Source organism: Euleptes europaea, chromosome 12, assembly GCF_029931775.1.
Source record: "Euleptes europaea isolate rEulEur1 chromosome 12, rEulEur1.hap1, whole genome shotgun sequence".
Taxonomy (NCBI): domain Eukaryota; kingdom Metazoa; phylum Chordata; class Lepidosauria; order Squamata; family Sphaerodactylidae; genus Euleptes; species Euleptes europaea.
The window spans coordinates 12628095-12647709 of NC_079323.1; the positions used below are offsets into that span (position 1 = coordinate 12628095).

The 19615-nt window shown below is 46.6% G+C and overlaps 1 protein-coding gene across 1 annotated transcript; it reads right to left on the reverse strand.

Moving 5' to 3' along the window:
* Window positions 1-1405: 1405 nt before the first annotated feature.
* VSTM5 (V-set and transmembrane domain containing 5) lies at window positions 1406-18556 on the reverse strand. The gene is made up of 4 exons (XM_056858651.1): window positions 18441-18556; window positions 8618-8941; window positions 6518-6655; window positions 1406-1497 (listed from the first exon to the last, which is right to left on the reverse strand). The coding sequence occupies exons 1-4, from the start codon at window positions 18505-18507 to the stop codon at window positions 1454-1456; spliced, it is 573 nt and encodes a 190-aa protein (XP_056714629.1). The 5' UTR covers window positions 18508-18556; the 3' UTR covers window positions 1406-1453.
* Window positions 18557-19615: the final 1059 nt, after the last annotated feature.

A 19615-nucleotide genomic window follows, 5' to 3' on the forward strand; every position in this document is an offset into this window, starting at 1 on the left:
AAAATAAACAGGATGTTCATCTTTGTCTTTGCCCCCCTGTGCGGAATTGAAAAGTTAGTGACAATGTTATCTTCCAGGCGGTAATAACATTAAAACCAGTTTTTCAAACAAGCCACCTGTTCTTCAGTACCTCTTTGACGTGAAGCACAACTGTGACCGTTAACAGTACGCTGCCTTTGTAAATTTATTTTTAAAATGTCGGTAAACAGTTGCAAAGTTTAGAACGCTGTGACCTCTTCTGCTGCTCATATGCATTCAAGAATCCTAAACGTGTGCACCCATAACAACATACATGCTAAGTCACATCGCCCTGATAGCATCAAAAACATGTCTTAACATGTAGGCTGCATTTCTCCTTGTGAGTGAACACCCTATAAAACAACGTTCTAACTGTATCTGAAGAAGTGAGCTGTGGCTCACAAAAGCTCATACCCTGCCAGAAACATTTGTTAGACTTCAAGGTGCTACTAGACTCTTGCTCTTCTCTACTGCTAGTGACAGACTGACACAGCTACCCATCGTAATCTCCATGGAAGGCACCACATTTAGCCGTACAGAATAGAAATCCATCAACCTTGTAAAGAACCTTGCGCAGGTACAGACAAGACATCGTCTTTCTCACCAAATGCAGAAGACAACATCATGCCATTGTGTGTCTTAATTCACTCGTCTCTACTTAAGGATAGATGGACTCACATTCTAGCTGTATCTGAAGAAGGGAGCTGTGTGGCTCACGAAAGCTCATACCCTACCAGAAATGTTAGTCTTTAAGGTGCTGCTCCTTTCTACTGCTAGTGACAGATTAACACAGCTACCCATCGTGATCTATCACCACTAGGGTGATCATTGAGAGAGACCCCAGAGCATTACCGTAAGCCCCCAAGAGTCATTACTATACATCAGGGTTGTTGAACTCATTTGTTATGAGTGCTGGATATGACATAAATGTCACTTGGTAGGGCCGGGTCATGCCAGATGGGGGGGGGGGTGGCTGCCTCGGCTGGCGAGCTCAAACTGGGCTCACCAGCCCAGATCAGGATGGAGGGGGGGCTGCCTTAGCAGCCTCGCGGGCTGGATAAGAGCTCTCAAGGGGCCGCGTGTTTGACACTCCTATATATCTGAAGAAGTGAGCTGTGGTTCACAAAAGTTCATACCCTGCCAGAAATATTGTTAATCTTTTAAGGTGCTCCTGGACTCTTGTTCTTGTCTACAGCTATAAAATAACACAAGCATTCTATCTTCAAATGCATGCCTTATAAATAATGGCTTTGAAACTGCAGCAACCCTCAAGCTCCGGGTGGGTCGGTCTTCCAGCAAAGGTTCTCCCACTTCAACCTACACAAAAGCATACAAAAAGGTTTCTCTTTAATATTCTGGGTTCCTCTTCCCCCTTCTGACCATTGTTTTCTTCTGAGGTAGAAAATTGACTTTTGTACATGTAAAGAGTTCTTTGCTAACATCCCATCATTTGCAGTTCAGTCTCTTCAGTCGCACTCTCTGTAAATAAAAGGAGATTTTAAAAAAAGATCAATGGTAAAGGAGACAATAAAAAATTTACATAATCAGGGACACTAGCAGAGGCCTTCCTAACCTGCTGAGGTGTCACAAAAGGTACCGAAAATCAACAGACAATGGACAAGGAAGAAAGCTGACAGGAAAAAGTAGATTCCTTTGAAATGTGGTGTTGGAGGAGAGTTTTACGAATATTGTGGACCGCCAAAAAGACAAATTAGTGGGTTCTAGATCAAATCAAGCCTGAACTCTCCCTAGAAGCTAAAATGAATAAACTGAGGCTATCATACTTTGGTCACTTTATGAGAAGACAAGAGTCACTGGAAAAGACAATCATGCTAGGAAAAGTTGAAGGCAGCAGGAAAAGAGGAAGACCCAACAAGAGATAGATTGACTCTATAAAGGAAGCCAGGGCCCTCAATTTGCAAGACCTGGCCAAGGTGATAGAACGTTTTGGAGGACATTGATTCATACAGTGGACATAAACTGGAAGTGACTTGACAGCACTTAACACACACACCCCGATAATTAATGTAGGCTTAAAGGTAAAGATAGTCCCCTGTGCAAGCACCGGGTCATTACTGACCCATGGGGAGACGCCACATCCCGAAGTTTACTAGGCAGACTATGTTTATGGAGTGGTTTGCCATCACCTTCCTCAGTTGTCTACACTTTACCCCCAAGTAAGCTGGGTACTCATTTTACTGACCTCAGAAGGATGGAAGGCTGAGCCAACCTTGAGCCGGCCACCTGAAACCGACTTCCGTCGGGATTGAACTCAGGTTGTGAGCAGAGCTTTGGACTGCAGTACTGCAGCTTTACCACTCTGCCCCACGGGGCTCAGAGCTTAGAGCTGCGTATTTCCTTAGGGCCATCCTCTTTGCTACCATCCTTGCTCTCCTTTGCTCTGAAATCTACCAATGTACACAATGGCTGGGCGTTCAATAGTTTGTTAACGTTAATTATTGTTTTATGATTTTTATCCTGTTTCCCTTTTATGGGAGGGAGTTGCATGTATTTTCAAAATAAACAAAACAGGCTTTCTTAAGGGGAAGGTGTGCAACAAGCGTGCTTCTTTGCATAGCAACTCCGTAACCGTTTTCCCTCCCTTCCTTGCAGCTGCCAGCATCATAAAGTAAACAGCTGACACTGTTTGCCTATTTCTTTGTCTGTTTCAAAGCACTTGGAGAATCTTTCCAGCCAGTAGCCTCTCAGGTTGCAAACTAGGCGGCAAGGAAGCAAAGTTAAGGCGGGAAAGAAAGATTTCTTCTACTGCTTCCAATTGACTGAATACTTTGCAATTTAGGTCTGTCATAGAATCATAGAGTTGGAAGGGACCACCAGGGTCATCTAGTCCAACCCCCTGCACAATGCAGGAAATTCACAACTACCTCTCCCCCACACACACACCCAGTGACCCCCTACTCCATGCCCAGAAGATGGCCAAGATGCCCTCCCTCTCATCATCTGCCTAAGGTCACAGAATCAGCATTGCTGACAGATGGCCATCTATCCTCTTCTTAAAAACCTCTTCCTGTAGAGCGTTTGGTCCGAGCGCCATTGTTTCCTGGGGGCTCCCAGGAAACACCAAGAGTCGTTTAGATTTGGAGTGCAAAAAGCACTCCAACTCGGTCCTAAATAGTGGATCGGGAAGCAGGAAATTCCCCTGCAGCCTTCAAGAGCGGTTTGGACTCCCATATTCTCTGAGAGAGCTTTTTTAAGCCTCCCGTAGAGTTGGAAGTTGTCCCCGCCGGCATAGGGGCTACCATTGCCACGGACGACTCTTTGGATTATAGGCTTTGACCTCCTCTATACATTAACATCAAATAATCTATGAAAAGAACAAGAAGCCTCACCTTTGGAAGTCAGAGTGAGTAAAAAGACACTTTTTGCCTTTATCTTGATTGAGAAGACCTGAACGACGATAAAAACACCTACGAAAACAGGCGACTCCCTGCCCAGCGTAACGAGACTTTTAAAATAAACAAATGCCATTAAATGAACTGACTAAGACCTTATCAACTTGATCAGTGAGTAGACACAATAAAAGGGACTTGTGAATGACTTTACAACTACCAATTAAATGCTTTGAGGGGAGGGAGGGAGACGAAAACCTTCCCCCCCCACTTCCGGCTTCTTTGATTCAATGTCCAGCCACGTCGCCTCTTAAGACCGGAAGATAACAAGAAGGGCTTTGTTACCATCGAAAAGACAGGGCAGATTGGAAGACTTGAAGTGAATCTCCCCGGTGTAACCATCAAATCGTTCCCACTACTTAACCACCGAGAGGAGACGACGCAGGGTCTATGATACTGCAGTTTCCTGTCTACTTTCTTTTCTTTATCTGTGCTGCTTTGAAGCATAATTGAGGATATCTTGAAAATTACAAAGCCTGCTTCTATATAAGAATACAAGCAGATATGTCAAACAAGAGGATGGAAGAGATGTTACTCAAACAAATGGACATGTTTGCAGTGCAACAAGATTTAGTCTTTGAAAAACAACAAGCGCTCTCACATCAAGCATTTCAACTAGCTGAGGTGATGAATATCCTATTTAAATCAATTAATGGAAAACTGGACACAATTATTGAGGAGATCCACAATATGAAGACCCAAGATTTTAAAGAGGTAGCTGCAAGTGACCAGCAGGCAAGGAGAGAGAGCAACATGAGAGAACTCAATACCTCTACAATTTACTTGTCTGAGTCACTGCTGACAGGAGGAGCATTATTATCCCAAGAAAACACTTCCTGGCAGCCAGCGATGGAGGGAGACATGATGAAGGATTTTACCAAGAAGATGCTGGAAATTTTAACAAGAAGCCAATGGATACAATCACCGGGATCTTCTTTTACATCTTCAGAGGCCAGAATTGCAGCTACTATATTGAAAAACGGGGGGTGGGGATTGGGAAATAAAGAAGGACTGGCAGATCCCCTCCCAAAACAAGATAATGGCTAAAATGATGCTTATTTTGGGGGTGTAAGGGAGCCACGGTGGATTTACTTTGATGAATTTTTAATGGGAAAATTTGTTTATGTATTGATCTAATCCCTTTAATTTAGAATAATAGAATGTTATATAGAGACAATGATGATAATATTATAACTAGGTAGGACTTGAAATTGCTTATAGAAGTAGTATAGATAGCTTAAAGCAAGTCTGTATGAGAGAAAATAAGGATTAGAAATTAATTTGAAATGCAAAAGTGTTAACCAGTAGAATTAGTGACTGAAGAAGATGCGGGGAAGTCACATATAGTAGATAGCATAGAATATTATAGATAACATATTCTCAGTAATAGCAATGAACTTTTTTTGTTACAAGCAGTTACAACTGAATATATTGTTGAGATATGTTTATTTTAGTTGAATTGTAGAAAATAATAAAAATAATTTAAAAAAAAAAAAAAAAAAACCTCCAGGGAAGGAGAGCTTGCCACCTCCCGAGGAAGCCTGTTCCACTGAGGAATCGCTCTGTTAGAAAATTCTTCCTAATGTCTAGATGGAAACTCTTCTGATTTAATCATCTTTCAAGAAGGAATCCTTCCTCTATTAATTTGCCTGCTAAGAACGCTTGGTTAACATACCTCACCCGAGCCCTGTATGGACTGAGAACACACCCATTTTTACATGGCTGCAGCTGCTAGGAAAGATTCCTGCATGTACAAACAAGGCCGTAGAGTGCAAGTAGGGTTGCCAGCTCCCGGTTGGGAAATACCTGGAGATTTTTGGGGTGGAGCCTGAGGAGGGCGGGGTTTGGGGAGGGGAGGGATTTCAATGCTTAAAGCCATGTTTAATCGAGCCACAAAAGAATGCTAGGCTAGAATCTCTTCCCAGTTTTGAATATGGGAGTTTTCTTATGGGGCCGATTCACGTGTGGGTAGGGTTGCCAACCTCCAGGAGACGCCTTACCAAAGCTGTCCATATTTAATTGCAAGCTTATAAGCTTCTTTTCCCATAAGGGTTATTGGCACACGGATACATTTGAAGCTTGAAAAAAGAATATGAAATGGGGACTTTACCGGAAGCCCATTGCGGTTTATAACTACTCCGTTGCCTGTGCAAAGTTACCAGTTGGATGTTTGCCTATTATACCTCTATTTACCTTTGAGAGTAATTGTATACTTATTTTTACCTTAGGGATATTGTAACTGTGAATATTTATTGGTTTTTGTCTTTTGCTCCTTGAGCACGTATTTATTCTTATCATTGAGGTTGTTCTTTTGAATAGACCTAATTGCATTTCAGTTTGAGTCTGTGCTTTTATTATCAGCTATACAAGTGCATTATTTTGATTCCTTGCCCTCCTTGTGCACTTGGAGCCAGTTTTTGATTACTTAACCTCCAGGTACTAGCTGGAGATATCTTGCTATTACAACTGATCTCCAGCTGATAGAGATCAGTTCCCCTGGAGAAAATGGCTCCTTTGGCAATTGGACTCTATGGCCATTTATGCTTGGTAATTAGCAGCACATTCAGGCTGAAGTGCCCCACATATTTTTTGAGTTTTTCACACTGAACCATCCTTCAGGAAGTGACTGCAAAGCTGGCGCATACCTGCTTCGCATTTCTTAAGAGCCCCTTTAACGCAACCTTTTGTGTTTGCTCCACCCCCGCCTCGAAGAATCCCCTCAAGGAAGCATGCAAAATCACAGCCGCTCGTTAGCTATGCAAACGGTGATTGCTAATGGCTATGGAAACAAAGAAATTAAGGAGCAGGCGAGTGGGGAGGTAGAATTTCTCCTTTTGCATCGGGACTGTGAATAGGCATTTTAAAGGTTGCATTTAAAAAACAGCTTTGAGTGAGCATCAAAATTGACCCTGCATAAATGGCCTATGGCATCAAAGTTCCTCCCCAAACCCCACTCTCCTCAGGCTCCGCCCCCAAAACCTCCCGCCGATGGCGAAGAAGGACCTGGCAACCCTAAGGAAGGCTGGGGTATTAAGGAAATAAAAGGAGGGCATTCTATGCTGGGCTGTTTGCATCGCAGCAAACCTTACCTTTCAGCTGGTGCCTCTCCTTCTGAAGCAGATGCAGGGATTTATTGCACAGCCACATGAGGCAGATGAGAACAGCGGACACAGCGGTAAGAAATGCAAAGAAGACAGCCACAAAATGCAAGTCTTCATAGAGGATCTCTACAGAGGGAGGAGAAACACAGCACCCCTGATGTTTGACCAGAGAAGCATTTGCATTTAGAAGTCTACAGAGAAACAGGGATGCCGGCCTCCAGGTGGGACCTGGGGGTATCCCGGAATTACAGCTCATCTTCAGAATACAGAGATCAGTTCCCCTGATGCTTTGGAGGGTGGACTCTACGGTATTGTACCCCACTGAGGTCCCTGTCCTCCCCAGGCTCCGCCCCCAAATCTCCAGGAGTTCCCCAACCTGGAGCTAGCAACCCTACCCCCCATCCCCCACCAGCAGCCTAGGAGACGTGGCAACCCTACATTCTGGTATATTAACATCCCCTTTAGCTAGGGTTGCCATCTCCAGGTTGGGAAATACCTGGAGATTTTGGGGGTGGAGATTGAGGGAAATGGGGTTTGTAGAGGGGAGGGACTTAAATGCCATAGAGTCCAATTGCCAAAGCAGCCATTTTCTCCGGGGGAACTGATTTCTATTGCCTGGAAATCAGTTGTAATAGCGGGAGATCTCCAGCTGAAACCTGGAGTTTGACAACCCTACCTTTAGCAGCTATGTTTTTTGAGGGTAAGGGGTAATTTAAGGCAGGTGTAGGGTTGCCATTGGGCCTGGTATTAGGGTTGCCAACCTCCAGGTGGTTGCTGGAGATCTGCTATTACAACTGATCTCCAGCCAGTAGAGATCAGTTCACCTGGAGAAAATGGTCACGTTGGCCATTGGACTCTATGGCATTGAAGTCCCTCCCCTCCCCAAACCCCGCCCTCCTCAGGCTCCGCCACAAAAACCTCCCGCTGGTGGTGAAGAGGGATCTGGCAACCCTACCTGGTATGGAAAAAAATGCCCTGCCCCTTTAATGGAGGCTTTGTGGGTGGAAATGGGCAGGAGAAGCACGATGTAAATAACATCCTCTAGAAGATAATATCCCCTTAAGCCTTTGTTAAAGGGACAGGACCCCCCCCAACACAAAAAAAAACCTTTTGGCAACCCTAGGCAGTAGGATTGCCAACCTCCAGGTGGTGGCTGGAGATCTCCTGCTATTAAAACTGATCAGTTCACCTGGAGAAATTGACCACTTTGGCAATTAGACATTGAAGTCCCTCCCCTCTCCAAACCTTACCCTCCTCAGGCTCTGCCACCAAAATCTCCAAGTATTTCCCAACCCAGAGCTGGCAACCCTACTAGGCAGGGGGTGGCTAACTCCTGTGCTGTGCCACCTACTCACACCCTACAAATTGGCTAGGGAGAGTCTAGGGACACACCTGGAAATGTTGCAGTCCCTGTGAAAACGTGGCTACAGTTTTAAGAAGGAGAGAGGAGAAGCAGGGAAAATGAGCCACTAAAAAGAGCGAATATGGGAATCCCACAAGAGATGTTTGGAATCAGCTCTACGTTTTGTGGAAGCCCCCCCCCCCCAAATATGGGGGCATACAGCTCTCCATCAAGGGGCAAAAGCCCTGTGTGGGAGCAGCAGATAGGCCCTCATGGCAGGTCTATATTGAACACATGAACACATGAAGCTGCTTTATACTGAATCAGACTCTTGGTCCATCAAAGTCAGTGCTCAGACCAGGAGCAGCTCTCCGGGGTCTCAGGCTGAGGTCTTTCACATCACCTTCTTGCCTGGTCCCTTTAACTGGAGATGCCGGGGATTGAACCTGGGATCTTCTGCATGCCAAGCAGATGCTCTACCACTGAGCTATGGCCCTTCCTTTGCTGGCACTAAAGTGAATATTAAAACCATCAAAGTTGTTAAGGTTGTTAACCGCCTGGTGGGAACGGGGATCTCCCAGAATTCCCATTGATCTCCAGACTTAAGAGATCAGGAGAAAATGCTTGCTTTGGAGGGTGGACTCCTGGCTGAGATCCCTCCTCTCCTCAAACCCCACCCTCCTCAGGATGCATCCCCAAATGGAATTTCCCAATCCAGAGTTTGCAACCGAGGAAGTTGTCCGTACCGGAAACATTCAATAAGATGGTGCCGTAAGTGGTAGTTCCAAACTCTCCCATTACTGTGACCAAGTAATACCCCGAATCTCTCATAGCCACATTCAGGATCTGTAGAGAACCGTTGCTATAAATGTTCACCCTGTCTCTGTAACCGCTGGAGATGTTGGTGTAAGTCCCTGGTTTCCACTCAACGATTTTGGTCGTGCCCCATGGAGCCGTGTGTTTCCACTCGATGACAGGGACCCCTTTGCAGGTATACGCGACCGACAGCAAAATGTTCTGGGCCACCGTGGCGTTCACACTGGGTTGCGAGACGTGCAATGAAACTTCTCCTGGAGCAAAAAGTAAAAAATAAAAACAGTGTTGCAGGCTTTCCTCTTGTAAGGCTAAGGTTGCCAACCTCCAGGTGAGGCCTGGAGACCTCCCAGAATCACAATGGTTCTCCAGACTGCAGAGATCAGTTCTAGAGAAAATGGCTGCTCTGGAGAGTCGACTCTATGGTGTTATACCCTTCTGACGTTTCTCCTCTCCCCAAACCCTGCCTTCCCTGGCTCCATCTCCAAATCTCCAGGAATTTCCCAACCTGGAGTTGGCAGCCCTAAATAAGGCCAAACCAAAAGTGAGCCTGCAGATCTAGGATGAGGACTGCCCATGGTCTTGAAGGGGCAGTGGAACTGAAGGGTAACCCTGCCCCCTGCCCCATTTACCCGGTCAGTCACCCGAGAAACTGTTATTTCTGTTTCCTGGATGTTTTCCTTGAGGGTCAATAAACAGCTGTAGGCCTTCTTCGGGGCATTTGGCTGGCCAACGAAGCTTGGCTGCTGACCCTGGGCCAGGCACACATTCTCAGCCTAGCCTACCCCACAGGGTTGTTGGGAGGATAAAGTTGAGGAGAGAACAACCTATGCCACTTTGGATCCCCATAAGGGAGAAAGGCCGGGTATGACATTTATTATAAATCTTATTTTGCCTACAGTTCACCAGACAAGGATGGTCACTCTTGCCTTTGCTTCATCTGGTATGGCTACAGCTCTTTTGGCAGAAGGCAGAACACTTCGTTCCAAATTCAAATGGCTGTTAAATATTGCAAGTGCAGCAAGTTCTGGGGCTGGCGAGCCGAATAAAATAAAAATAAAAATAAAAATCTGTTTAAATAACCACCATTTCACTCAGTAGCCTGTAGGGTTGCCAACTACCAGGTACTGTTGTAGGAAATATAGTACTCTGCTCAAATCAAACAATACACAAGAACTATGCAAACATGTATTGTGAACAACATATAACATCTACAAAACGTGAAGACAACAGTGAATCTATATACAGGTAAGTTCAAAGGATCTTCTTTCAAGGTAAGTGAAAGTCTTAGCTAAGGTAATTCTTCAAACCTTAGCACCAGGAAAGCTGAAGTTATGGAAATGAACAGAGGATGAAGAAGTCAACAGTAACGCCGTCCGGATGTTCTCAAACTACCAGGTACTAGCTGGAGATCTCCTGCTATTTCAACTGTTTTCCAGCCAATAGAGATCAGTTCCCCTGAAGAAAACAGCCGCTTTGGCAATTGGACTCTATGGCATTGAAGTCCCTCCCCTCCCCAACCCTGCCCTCCTCAGGCTCCGCCCCCCAAACCTCCTGCCAGTAGCGAAGAGGGACCTGGCAATGCAATTCCCATCCTCCTCCTGAAGCCGATGGCCAATTTCAGAACCCCTCACTTTATTTTCTGAGGAGTTATGTCTGCCACAGATGGATGAATCCTTTTATTATCACAGAATATTTTGTTGTTATTATTATTATAGAGAATTTTACCCTCCGCTGTGCTACTAGGATGCATAAATATAAATTTTAAAATCCTAATAATATCCTAATAAAAACTGTAGTTACCATAGTCAGAGAAATGTGATATATCTGAAGTTAGCCAATGAGATTTTTTTTTTTTTAGGCAAGTTCTCTTGCAAGTCTGAGCAGCTGATCTGCTGCCAAAGGATCTGCATTATACATGGGAAGAGAACAGCAGAGATTGCTTGCAATGCGGCCATGCCAGCAAAAGGGGATTGCAAATCACTGCTGCAAAATGGAAATCGATAACTTCAGGCAGCAGCAAGAGAAACAACAGACACACATTAAAAAGGGCAGGCATCTGTGTTGGTTTGCAAGGGAAAAAACAAAACTCAAATCTGAAGAATAGCAGAATTTCTTTCATTAGGACCAACAGAGAAGCAACCCTTTTGAACTGATGATGATTTTTTTTTCCCTGTTAGGAAAAAGACACACCGAGGCCATTTTATGCATGGCTGTTTCCTCACGGTCCCCCCACTGACTACTTCGGGGCTTTGCTTTGATGATGCATGCATTTTTCCGACAGTCAGAGGTCACCCCGCTCTCCCCGCGCGTTTCGGCACATTTCCCCTGCATTTTCTGGATGATGGCTAAACACGAATCCAGAAAACACAGGCAGAACACACAGGGAGAGTTGGGTCGCCAGGTCCCTCCTCGCCGCCGGTGGGAGGTTTTGGGGGCTGAGCCTGAGGAGGGCAGGGTTTGGGGAGGGGAGGGCCTTCAGTGCCATAGAGTCCAATTGCCAAAGCAGCCATGTTCTCCAGGTGATCTCTGTCGGCTGGAGATCAGTTGTAACAGCAGGAGATCTCCAGTTAGTACCTGGAGGTTTGGAAATTAGCACGGGGAAAGTGGTACAAAAAAGCACACAGACGGGGTACAAAGTAGCAAATATATAATGGGTGACAATAATAAAGAAGACAAAGGCAAGTGTACAACATAGAATCTTAACTTATGCTAGGTTGCTAAATATATACAAATATACAAGGTAAGTATGATGTAATTTTTTGGTGCAAAGCAGGAAGCAGAAGTCCTCTTCTGGATTTCAATAATAACCAGTTCCTTTAGGATATCCAATTACAGGTATAGATCCAAGAAATTGGATTCTATGTTGTACACTTGTCTTTGTCTTCTTTATTATTGTCACCCATTATATATTTGCTACTTTGTACCCCGTCTGTGTGCTTTTTTGTACCACTTTCCCCATGCTAATTTCCAAACCTCATGGTATAGGCATGGAGGTACCCTGGTTTTAGATTTGCTATTAGTACCTTGAGGCTGGCAACCCTAAGGGAGAGGGAGGCAACCTCTGATGCAAGCATAATCAAAGAAAAATCCCGAAGTAGTCGGTGGGGGGACCACGAGAAAACAACCATGCATAAATGGGCAGAGAGAGAGAGAGAGAGAGAGAGGTTACTGGAGGAGAAGCTCTGGTCTGAAGTTTCAAATTGCTTAGGATGGAACAGAGGATCAAATGCCATTAGATGTCTGTGCTTACAGCAGCCCAGAGAAACATACCTGCTCTCCCTTAGGGACTATAAAAGCCAAGACTTATGTTAGCAATCAATTAACTGTAAAGGACAGCCAGATATCAGAAGAAATTATTGTATTGCTGGGAAAGGTGCAGAAATGTGCAACCAAAAAGATTAATGGGTTGGCACACTTTCCTTGCCCTGACCTGGATGGGCCAGGCTAGCCTGATCTCGTCAGATCTCAGAAGCTAAGCAGGGTCAGCCCTGGTTAGTATTTGGATGGGAGACCATCAAGGAATACCAGGGTTGCTGTGCAGAGGAAGGCACTGGCAAACCACCTCTGTTAGTCTCTTGCCATGAAAACCCCAAAAGGGGTCGCCATAAGTCAGCTGCGACTTGAAGGCACTTTATACACACACACACACACACACACACACACTTTCCTTACAAGGAAAGGCTCAAGAATCTGGGGATTCTCAATTCAAAGTAGAGGTGGCTAAGAGGGGACATGATAGAGGTTTATAAAAGGATGCACAGGATGAAGATAACAGAGAACCTTTTCTCCCTCTTCCAGAATACTGGAATCTGGGGGGAACCAATGAAGTTGAAGAGCAATAGATTCAGGATGGACAAAAGGAAGTACTTAACACAATGTGTCATTAACGTGTGGAACCCACTGTCGCAGGATGCAGTGTGGGCCACTGACAAAGCTTAGACAAGATTTGCGCCGGATAGATCCACCAAAGCCTATTAAACACAATGATTAATGGAACCACCATGTTCAGAGGCAGACAGACAGTAGATTCAAAACTCTTTAAATAGCCCATAAGAGTCTCAGAAGCCACTTGGGATTCAGCTAGTCAGGCAGCTTCTTGGAAGCCTGCTAAATTTAGGGTAGAAATTCAAGAAAACACACACCTACTGCAGAAAATGGCAGCTTTGTGTGTCACGTTATCTTCCTGCCTCTGCCTGTCTTGACATCATTATGACAAACATTTCCTTTTTGCTTGTTGCAGCTCTCCTTCCCTGGAGATGGCTGGACGGCCATCTGTCAGCATTGCTGTTTCTATGAGGCAGATCATGGGAGGGAGGGCAGGAAGGTTTGCATCAGTGTTTGGCTCTCGTGGCCCTTTCTTGCATGCCCAGGGTAGTACCGATCACCACTTTGGGGTCAGGAAGTAATTTTTCCTCCAGGCTAGATTGGCCAGGGATCCTGGAGGGTTTTGTGGGTTTTTTTTGGGGGGGGGCGTCTTCTGGGCGTGGAGTAGGGGTCACTGAGGGTGTGTGTGGAAGAGGTGGTTGTGAATTTCCTGCATTGTGCAGGGGGGTTGGACTTGATGACCCTGGTGGTCCCTTCCAACTCTATGATTCTATGATTCTAATTATAAGGAGAAGGGGCCAGAAACTCTCAGGATAAAAACATCAAAGCATAGGGGGTGCTCTACTGATCATTATAAATGATCAGTAAAATGACTAAACTGAGGCTATCGTATTTTGATCACATTATGAGAAGGCAAGGGTCACTAGAGAAGACAGTCATGCTAGGAAAAGTTGAGGGCAGCAGGAAAAGAGGAAGACCCAACAAGAGATGGATTGACTCAATAAAGGAAGCCCCAGCCCTTTATTTTCAAGATCTGAGCAAGGCTGTCAAAGATAGGACATTTTGGAGGGCATTGATTCATAGGGTTGCCATGAGTCGGAAGCGACTTGACGTCACTTAACACACACACACACACATATGGGGAGAAAGACAATTTAAGAAGAAGAGTTGTTGTTTTTACCCCACTTTTCTCTACCTTTTAAGGGGTCTCAAAGTGGCTTACAATTGCTTTCCCTTCCCCTCCCTACAACAGGCACCTTGTGAGGTAGGTGGGGCCGAGAGAGTTCTGAGAGAACGGTGACTAGCCCAAGGTCACCCAACAGGCTTCATGTGGAGGAGCAGGGAATCAAAACCCGCTTCTCCATATTAGAGTCTGCCGCTCACGTGGAGGAGCCGGGAATCAAACCCAGCTCTCTAGATTAGAATCTGACACTTAACCACTACACCACTCTGGCTCTCTCTAATGTAGGGCGTGCTATATATATATATATATGTATATATATATATATATATAAAAATATATTTTACATCAGCCCCGTGTTTCTTCTTTTATGGGTAACACCACCCCTCCTTATGAACACACAATGCAATTTCCGTTGTTTTTTTGTTTGCAAGTTTAAACTTGTCCATTGATCTCATGTTTCCCAAGCCTGCCCAATCCAAACAGACTTGTTTCTGCCTTGAAAGCAAACAGTCCACGCCTCTCTGCATGCTCGTGGCGGCGGCACAGAGCCATGCCACCAGCAAGGCACGGCCGGGAATGCCTCACAGCTCATGAAATTGCAAGAGAATGCCATTGTTCTGAGAGAGGGCTGGTGGAATCTGGATCTCCCACATACCAGTACTGAGCGGGCTGCGCCGCAAAGGAATTACACAAAAACACGCACATGCTACAATCCTACATGGGAATTAGTGTTCACCAGAAACTGATAAGAAGGCCAGTGTAGTAAAATTGGGAGACCCAGATTCAAAGCCCCATTTTGCCATTAAGCTCACTCTGTGACCTCATGCCAATACTTGCTCTTTTTCAGCTCAGCCTACCACACAGCTGTGAGGAGGAGGAGGAGAAGACCACTTAAGGGAGACTCAAACTGGCTTACAAACACTGTCCCCTCCCTACAACAGACACCTTGGGAGGTAGGTGAGGCTGAGAGAGCTCTAAGAGAATTGTGACTAGCCCAAGGTCACCCAGCTGGCTTCCTGTGGAGGAGTGGGGAAATCAACCCGGTTCACCAGATTAGCCTCCGCCGCTCATGTGGAGGAGTGGGGAATCAAACCTGGTTCTCCAGATCAGACTCCACCACTCCAAACCACCGCTCTTAACCACTACACCATGCTGGAGAGAAAGGAGATCCTGTATATGCTGCCCTAAGCTCCAAAGAGGAATGGTGGAATAAGGACTTACTAGATAAAGGTTGCCCTGACCGCGAGCCTGATCTTGTCAGATCTCGGAAGCTAAGCAGGGTCAGCCCTGGTTAGTATTTGGATGGGAGACCACCAAGGAATACCAGGGTTGCTGTGCAGAGGAAGGCAATGGCAAACCACCTCTGATAGTCTCTTGCCATGAAAACCCCAAAAAGGGGTCGCCATAAGTCGGCTGCGACTTGAAGGCACTTTACACACACACACACACACACAGTTAAAGGGTTCACCTTCAAGACACCATTGATGCATCTGAAGGCAGTTGAAATGTTGGCAAACCTTCCCCCAAAACAGGGATGCCAGCCTCCAGGTAGGGCCAGGGGACCCCCCGGAATTACAGCTGTTCTCCAGACTACAGTAGGGGAGGGGCTGTGGCTCAGTTTGTAGAGCATCTGCTTGGCATGCAGAAGGTCCCAAGTTTGATCCCTGGCATCTCCAGCTAAAGAAACTAGGCAGGTAGGTGATGTGAATAGACCTCTGCCTGAGACCCTGGAGAGCCGCTGCTGGTCTGAGTAGACAATACTGACTTTGATGGACCAAGGGTCTGATTCAGTATAAGGCAGCTTCATGTGTTCATGTGTACAGAGATCAGACCCCAGGAGAACATGGAGGGTAGATTGCATGGCATTGCACCCCACTGAGGTCCCTCTCCTCCCCAGGGTCAACCCCAAATCTGCAGGAATTTCCCAACCTGGAGCTGGCAACCTGGCCCCTGCCCCCCACCAATGGTTAGGGGAGACCTGTAAAAGGTGAAGGTAACCCCCTATGCAAGCATCGAGTCATTACTGACCCATGGGGTGACGTCCCATCACAACGTTTACTAGGCAGACTATGTTTACGGGATGGTTTGCCATTGCCTTCCCCAGTCATCTACACTTTACCCCCAGCAAGCTGGGTACTCGTTTTACCAACGTCGGAAGGATGGAAGGCTGAGTCAACCTTGAGCCGGCTACCTGAAACCGGCTTCTGTCAGGATCGAACTCAGGTCGTGATGATCAGAGCTTTGACTGCAGTACTGCAGCTTACCACTCTGCGCCACAGGGCTCTTTGAGGAGACTTGACAACTCTAGAAAAGCATGAAAAACCAGGGAGATGCTGCTGGCGATGGAGAAGGGCCAGTGTGCTGTTCAAGGATCTACAAGTGTAGATCCTCTCAGAGGGGAACCAGAGCAGTTGGAGTGGCAAACTAGGACTTGGGAGATCTGGGTTCAGATCACTACTTTGCTGTGAAGCTTGCTGGTTGACCTTGGGCCAGTCAGGCTAGCCTACCTCACAGAGTTGTTATGGGGATAAAATGGGGAAGAGGGAATAATGTATGCAGCCCCTAAGCCCCTAGGAGGAAAAGTGGAATCAAAATGTGATTGACAGACTCAGGCAAAAGCAGCTACCATGATCCAGCCCCCTCCAGAAGTCCCCTCAGCCAAGAAGAAGAAGAGTTGGTTTTTATATGCCGACTTTCTCTACCACTTAAGGGAGACTCAAACCAGCTTACAATCACCTTCTCCTCCCCTCCCCACAACAGACACCCTGTGAGGTAGGTGGGGCTGAGAGAGCTCTAAGAGAACTGTGACTAGCCCTAGGTCACCCAGCTGGCTTCATGTGGAGGAGTGGGGAAACCAACCCGGTTCTCCAGATCAGAGTCCACCGCTCCAAACCACTGCTCTTAACCACTACACCACCCTGGTTTATCCTCACAACAACCCACCTGTGAGGTAGATAAGGGGGGCGGGGGAGAGACTGAGTCAAGTTCACCCAAATGAACTTCCATGACAGAGTAGGGATTCAAACCTGATCCTCCCAGATCTTATTTCTACACTCTAGCAATGCTAAACTGGTAGGACAGTATTCTAGGGGGACTGGTAAGCCGCATACTGGCTCCAGCCCTGGTTCTGTGCACATGAAACATTTTACCCCAGATGCTCAAAAGCTTGTTCCAGTAAACAGTAAAAATAGCTGCCAGTCTGTTCCTTTATTTTTTTTAATGCCAAGCCCAAATAAAACTGCCAACTTGTGGTGCATGGGGTCATCCAGTTGGCTTGCAGGCTGACAAATGCCCGTACTTCCCAACACAGTGAACAGGGTATGGAAGGCAGAAGGCAGAGGAGAAGCATGGAAAACGTAATCTGCAGTTGGTTTCCCCAGCATCACCTCTGCCAGCTTTTAGGAATATCATGCTCATTAGGGACTTATCAGGAAAGAGAGAGAGAAATAAAACCATTGGCATAGTAATGCCTTTCATCTAACCCTATGTTGAGGCCACATTTCGGAATGCAGTAGTCTAGTCAGCCCATCTCAAAAACTGAGCTGAACAAAGCACAAGAAAAATAGACAATCAAAATGAACAAAAGGGGTTGGAGCACTTTTCTTACCAGGAAAATGTTTGGGGCTATTTAGTTTTCAAAGAATCATAGAATCATCATAGAGTTGGAAGGGACCACCAGGGTCATCTAGTCCAACCCCCTGCACAATGCAGGAATTTCACAACTACCCCCCCCCACACCCAGTGACCCCCTACTCCATGCCCAGAAGATGGCCAAGATGCCCTCCCTCCCATGAACTGCCTAAAATAATAGAATCAGCATTGCTGACAGATGGCCATCTAACCTCTGCTTAAAAACCTCCAGGGAAGGAGCACTTACCACCTCCTGAGGAAGCCTGTTTCACTGAGGAACCCCTCTAACAGTTAGAAAATTCTTCCTAAGAAGGTGCGGGTGCATGATAGAAGTTCTTTCAAATTACAATTAGTGTGGAGAAAGTGGAAAGAAAGATTTCTTCTCCCTTTCTCATTAAAATTTGAGACAGATAGTCAAACCATGAGGCACTGGATTCGGGGAAGACAAAATACGTTTCGTCACACAAGGCACAATGAACAGATGGAACTCACCGCCACAAGCTGTAGCAATCAAGTTCACCCAGCTGGCTTCATGTGTAGGTGTGAGGAAACCAACCCGGTTCACCGGATTAGCATCTGCCGCTCATGTGGAGGAACGGGGAATCAAACCCGGTTCTCCAGATCAGAGTCCACCGCTCCAAACCACCGCCCTTAACCACTACACCACGCTGGCTCTCTTAAGAACATAAGAAAGGCCGTGCTGGATCAGACCAAGGCCCCTCAAGTCCAGCACACAGTGGCCAACCAGGTGCCTCTAGGAAGCCCCCAAACAAGGCAACTGCAGCAACATTGTCCTGCCTGTGGTCCACAGCACCGAATATAATAGGCATGCTCCTCTGATCCTGGAGAGAATAGGGATGCAACATGAACATAAGAAAAGTCCTGCTGGCTCAGACCAAGGCCCCTCAAGTCCAGCAGTCTGTTCACACAGTGGCCAACCGGGTGCCTCTAGGAAGCCCCCAAACAAGATGACTGCAGCAGCACCATCCTGCCTGTCTTCCATAGCACCTAATACAATAGGCATGCTCCTCTGATCCTGGAAGTGAAAGAGAGTCACAAAACTAATTTAGGAGGAGGCACAGAGTAGCCTGGGTTGAAGAGAGAAAGACACTTACTCTGGAGAGTCCACCCCACAGCGAGGAAGAGGGTCCCGATCCGCAGCAGACCGGCGAGAGGCCTCATTAGAAAGACACCCTCCCTTGCCGGTGCTCATTTAACCAAAGATCACATTTGGAGACGGGGAGGGAAGCGGCTCTTCTCCTTTTCCTCCATCCATCCTGGGGCAGCTGCCACAACGGGATCGAGTTCCAGAGGGTCGGACCGAATAGCTGTGGAGGATCAGCCTAGCCGGATCCCCTCAGGCATGTTTCCCTTCTCTTTGCCTTGGCCTGAGACTCCACGGGGACGGAGAGATGAAGGCTGGGCTCCAGCTTCAGGTCACTCCCTCAGATCCACTGATATTGACTGAGGATGTCATTGGCTGAAGCAAGGGAATGGAGATGCCACAACGGAGAGCACCGTGAGAGGCAAGGGAGACGCCCAGCCTGCTGCACAGCATAAGGGAGGGAGAGAGGAGCTGATTTAAAAGGTTTCGATTCTGGCCCTGTGGTTTTAGCTGTGGTGGCTGTCCGGGGCCATTTATGCATGGCTGTTTCTTCGCAGAAAGAGTAGGGCCACGTGGAACCACCGTTTCACTTTATGAGTATGGAAAAAGGATACCCCAGCAGCGCAAAAAAAGATCCTGTGATGGAACCATCCCCTGAATGGCGTGGGACTCGCTCCCTGGTTACTCTTCATAGGATCATAGTTTTAACAATATACTGTATGCAGTATCTCCAGGGTGCAGTTTAGCCATCGGATCAGTGGCCCCCAGAGAGTTAATTTTCAGGCAAGCAGCTCCTCTGAAATCAACATCGATCAGAAATCTATTAAATTTTCATCCCTCTTTGTCTCCAAGGAACACAGGGCAGTATACAGGGGTTCAACTTTTCCCCTCCTCCATTTTGTCTTCACAACAACCCTGAGAGGCGGGTGAGGCTGAGAAAGAGTAGGGCTCCCCCCCCCCAGGTCACGCCATGAACTTCACGGCTGAGCGGTGATTTGAACCTAATGCTCCCTCGCTCCTGAGTTTCCCCTCTGACCATTGCACCACACTGCTTGACTGCCATTTATGCATGGCTGTTTCCTCGCAGTCACCCCACCGACTACTTTGGGGCTCTGCTTTGATTATGCTTGCAATTTATGACCATTGGAGGTCGCCTTTTTCTCCCTGTGCGTTTCTGTGCATTTT

Excerpts from the sequence above, each read along its gene's own strand:
- VSTM5 (XM_056858651.1), bottom strand. The coding sequence starts at position 18,507 with ATGAGGCCTCTCGCCGGTCTGCTGCGGATCGGGACCCTCTTCCTCGCT. Across the intron at positions 8,942-18,440 it reads TGTGGGGTGGACTCTCCAGA|GAGAAGTTTCATTGCACGTC; the intron begins GTAAGTGTCTTT and ends TTTTTGCTCCAG. Across the intron at positions 6,656-8,617 it reads CATCTTATTGAATGTTTCCG|AGATCCTCTATGAAGACTTG; the intron begins GTACGGACAACT and ends CTCCCTCTGTAG.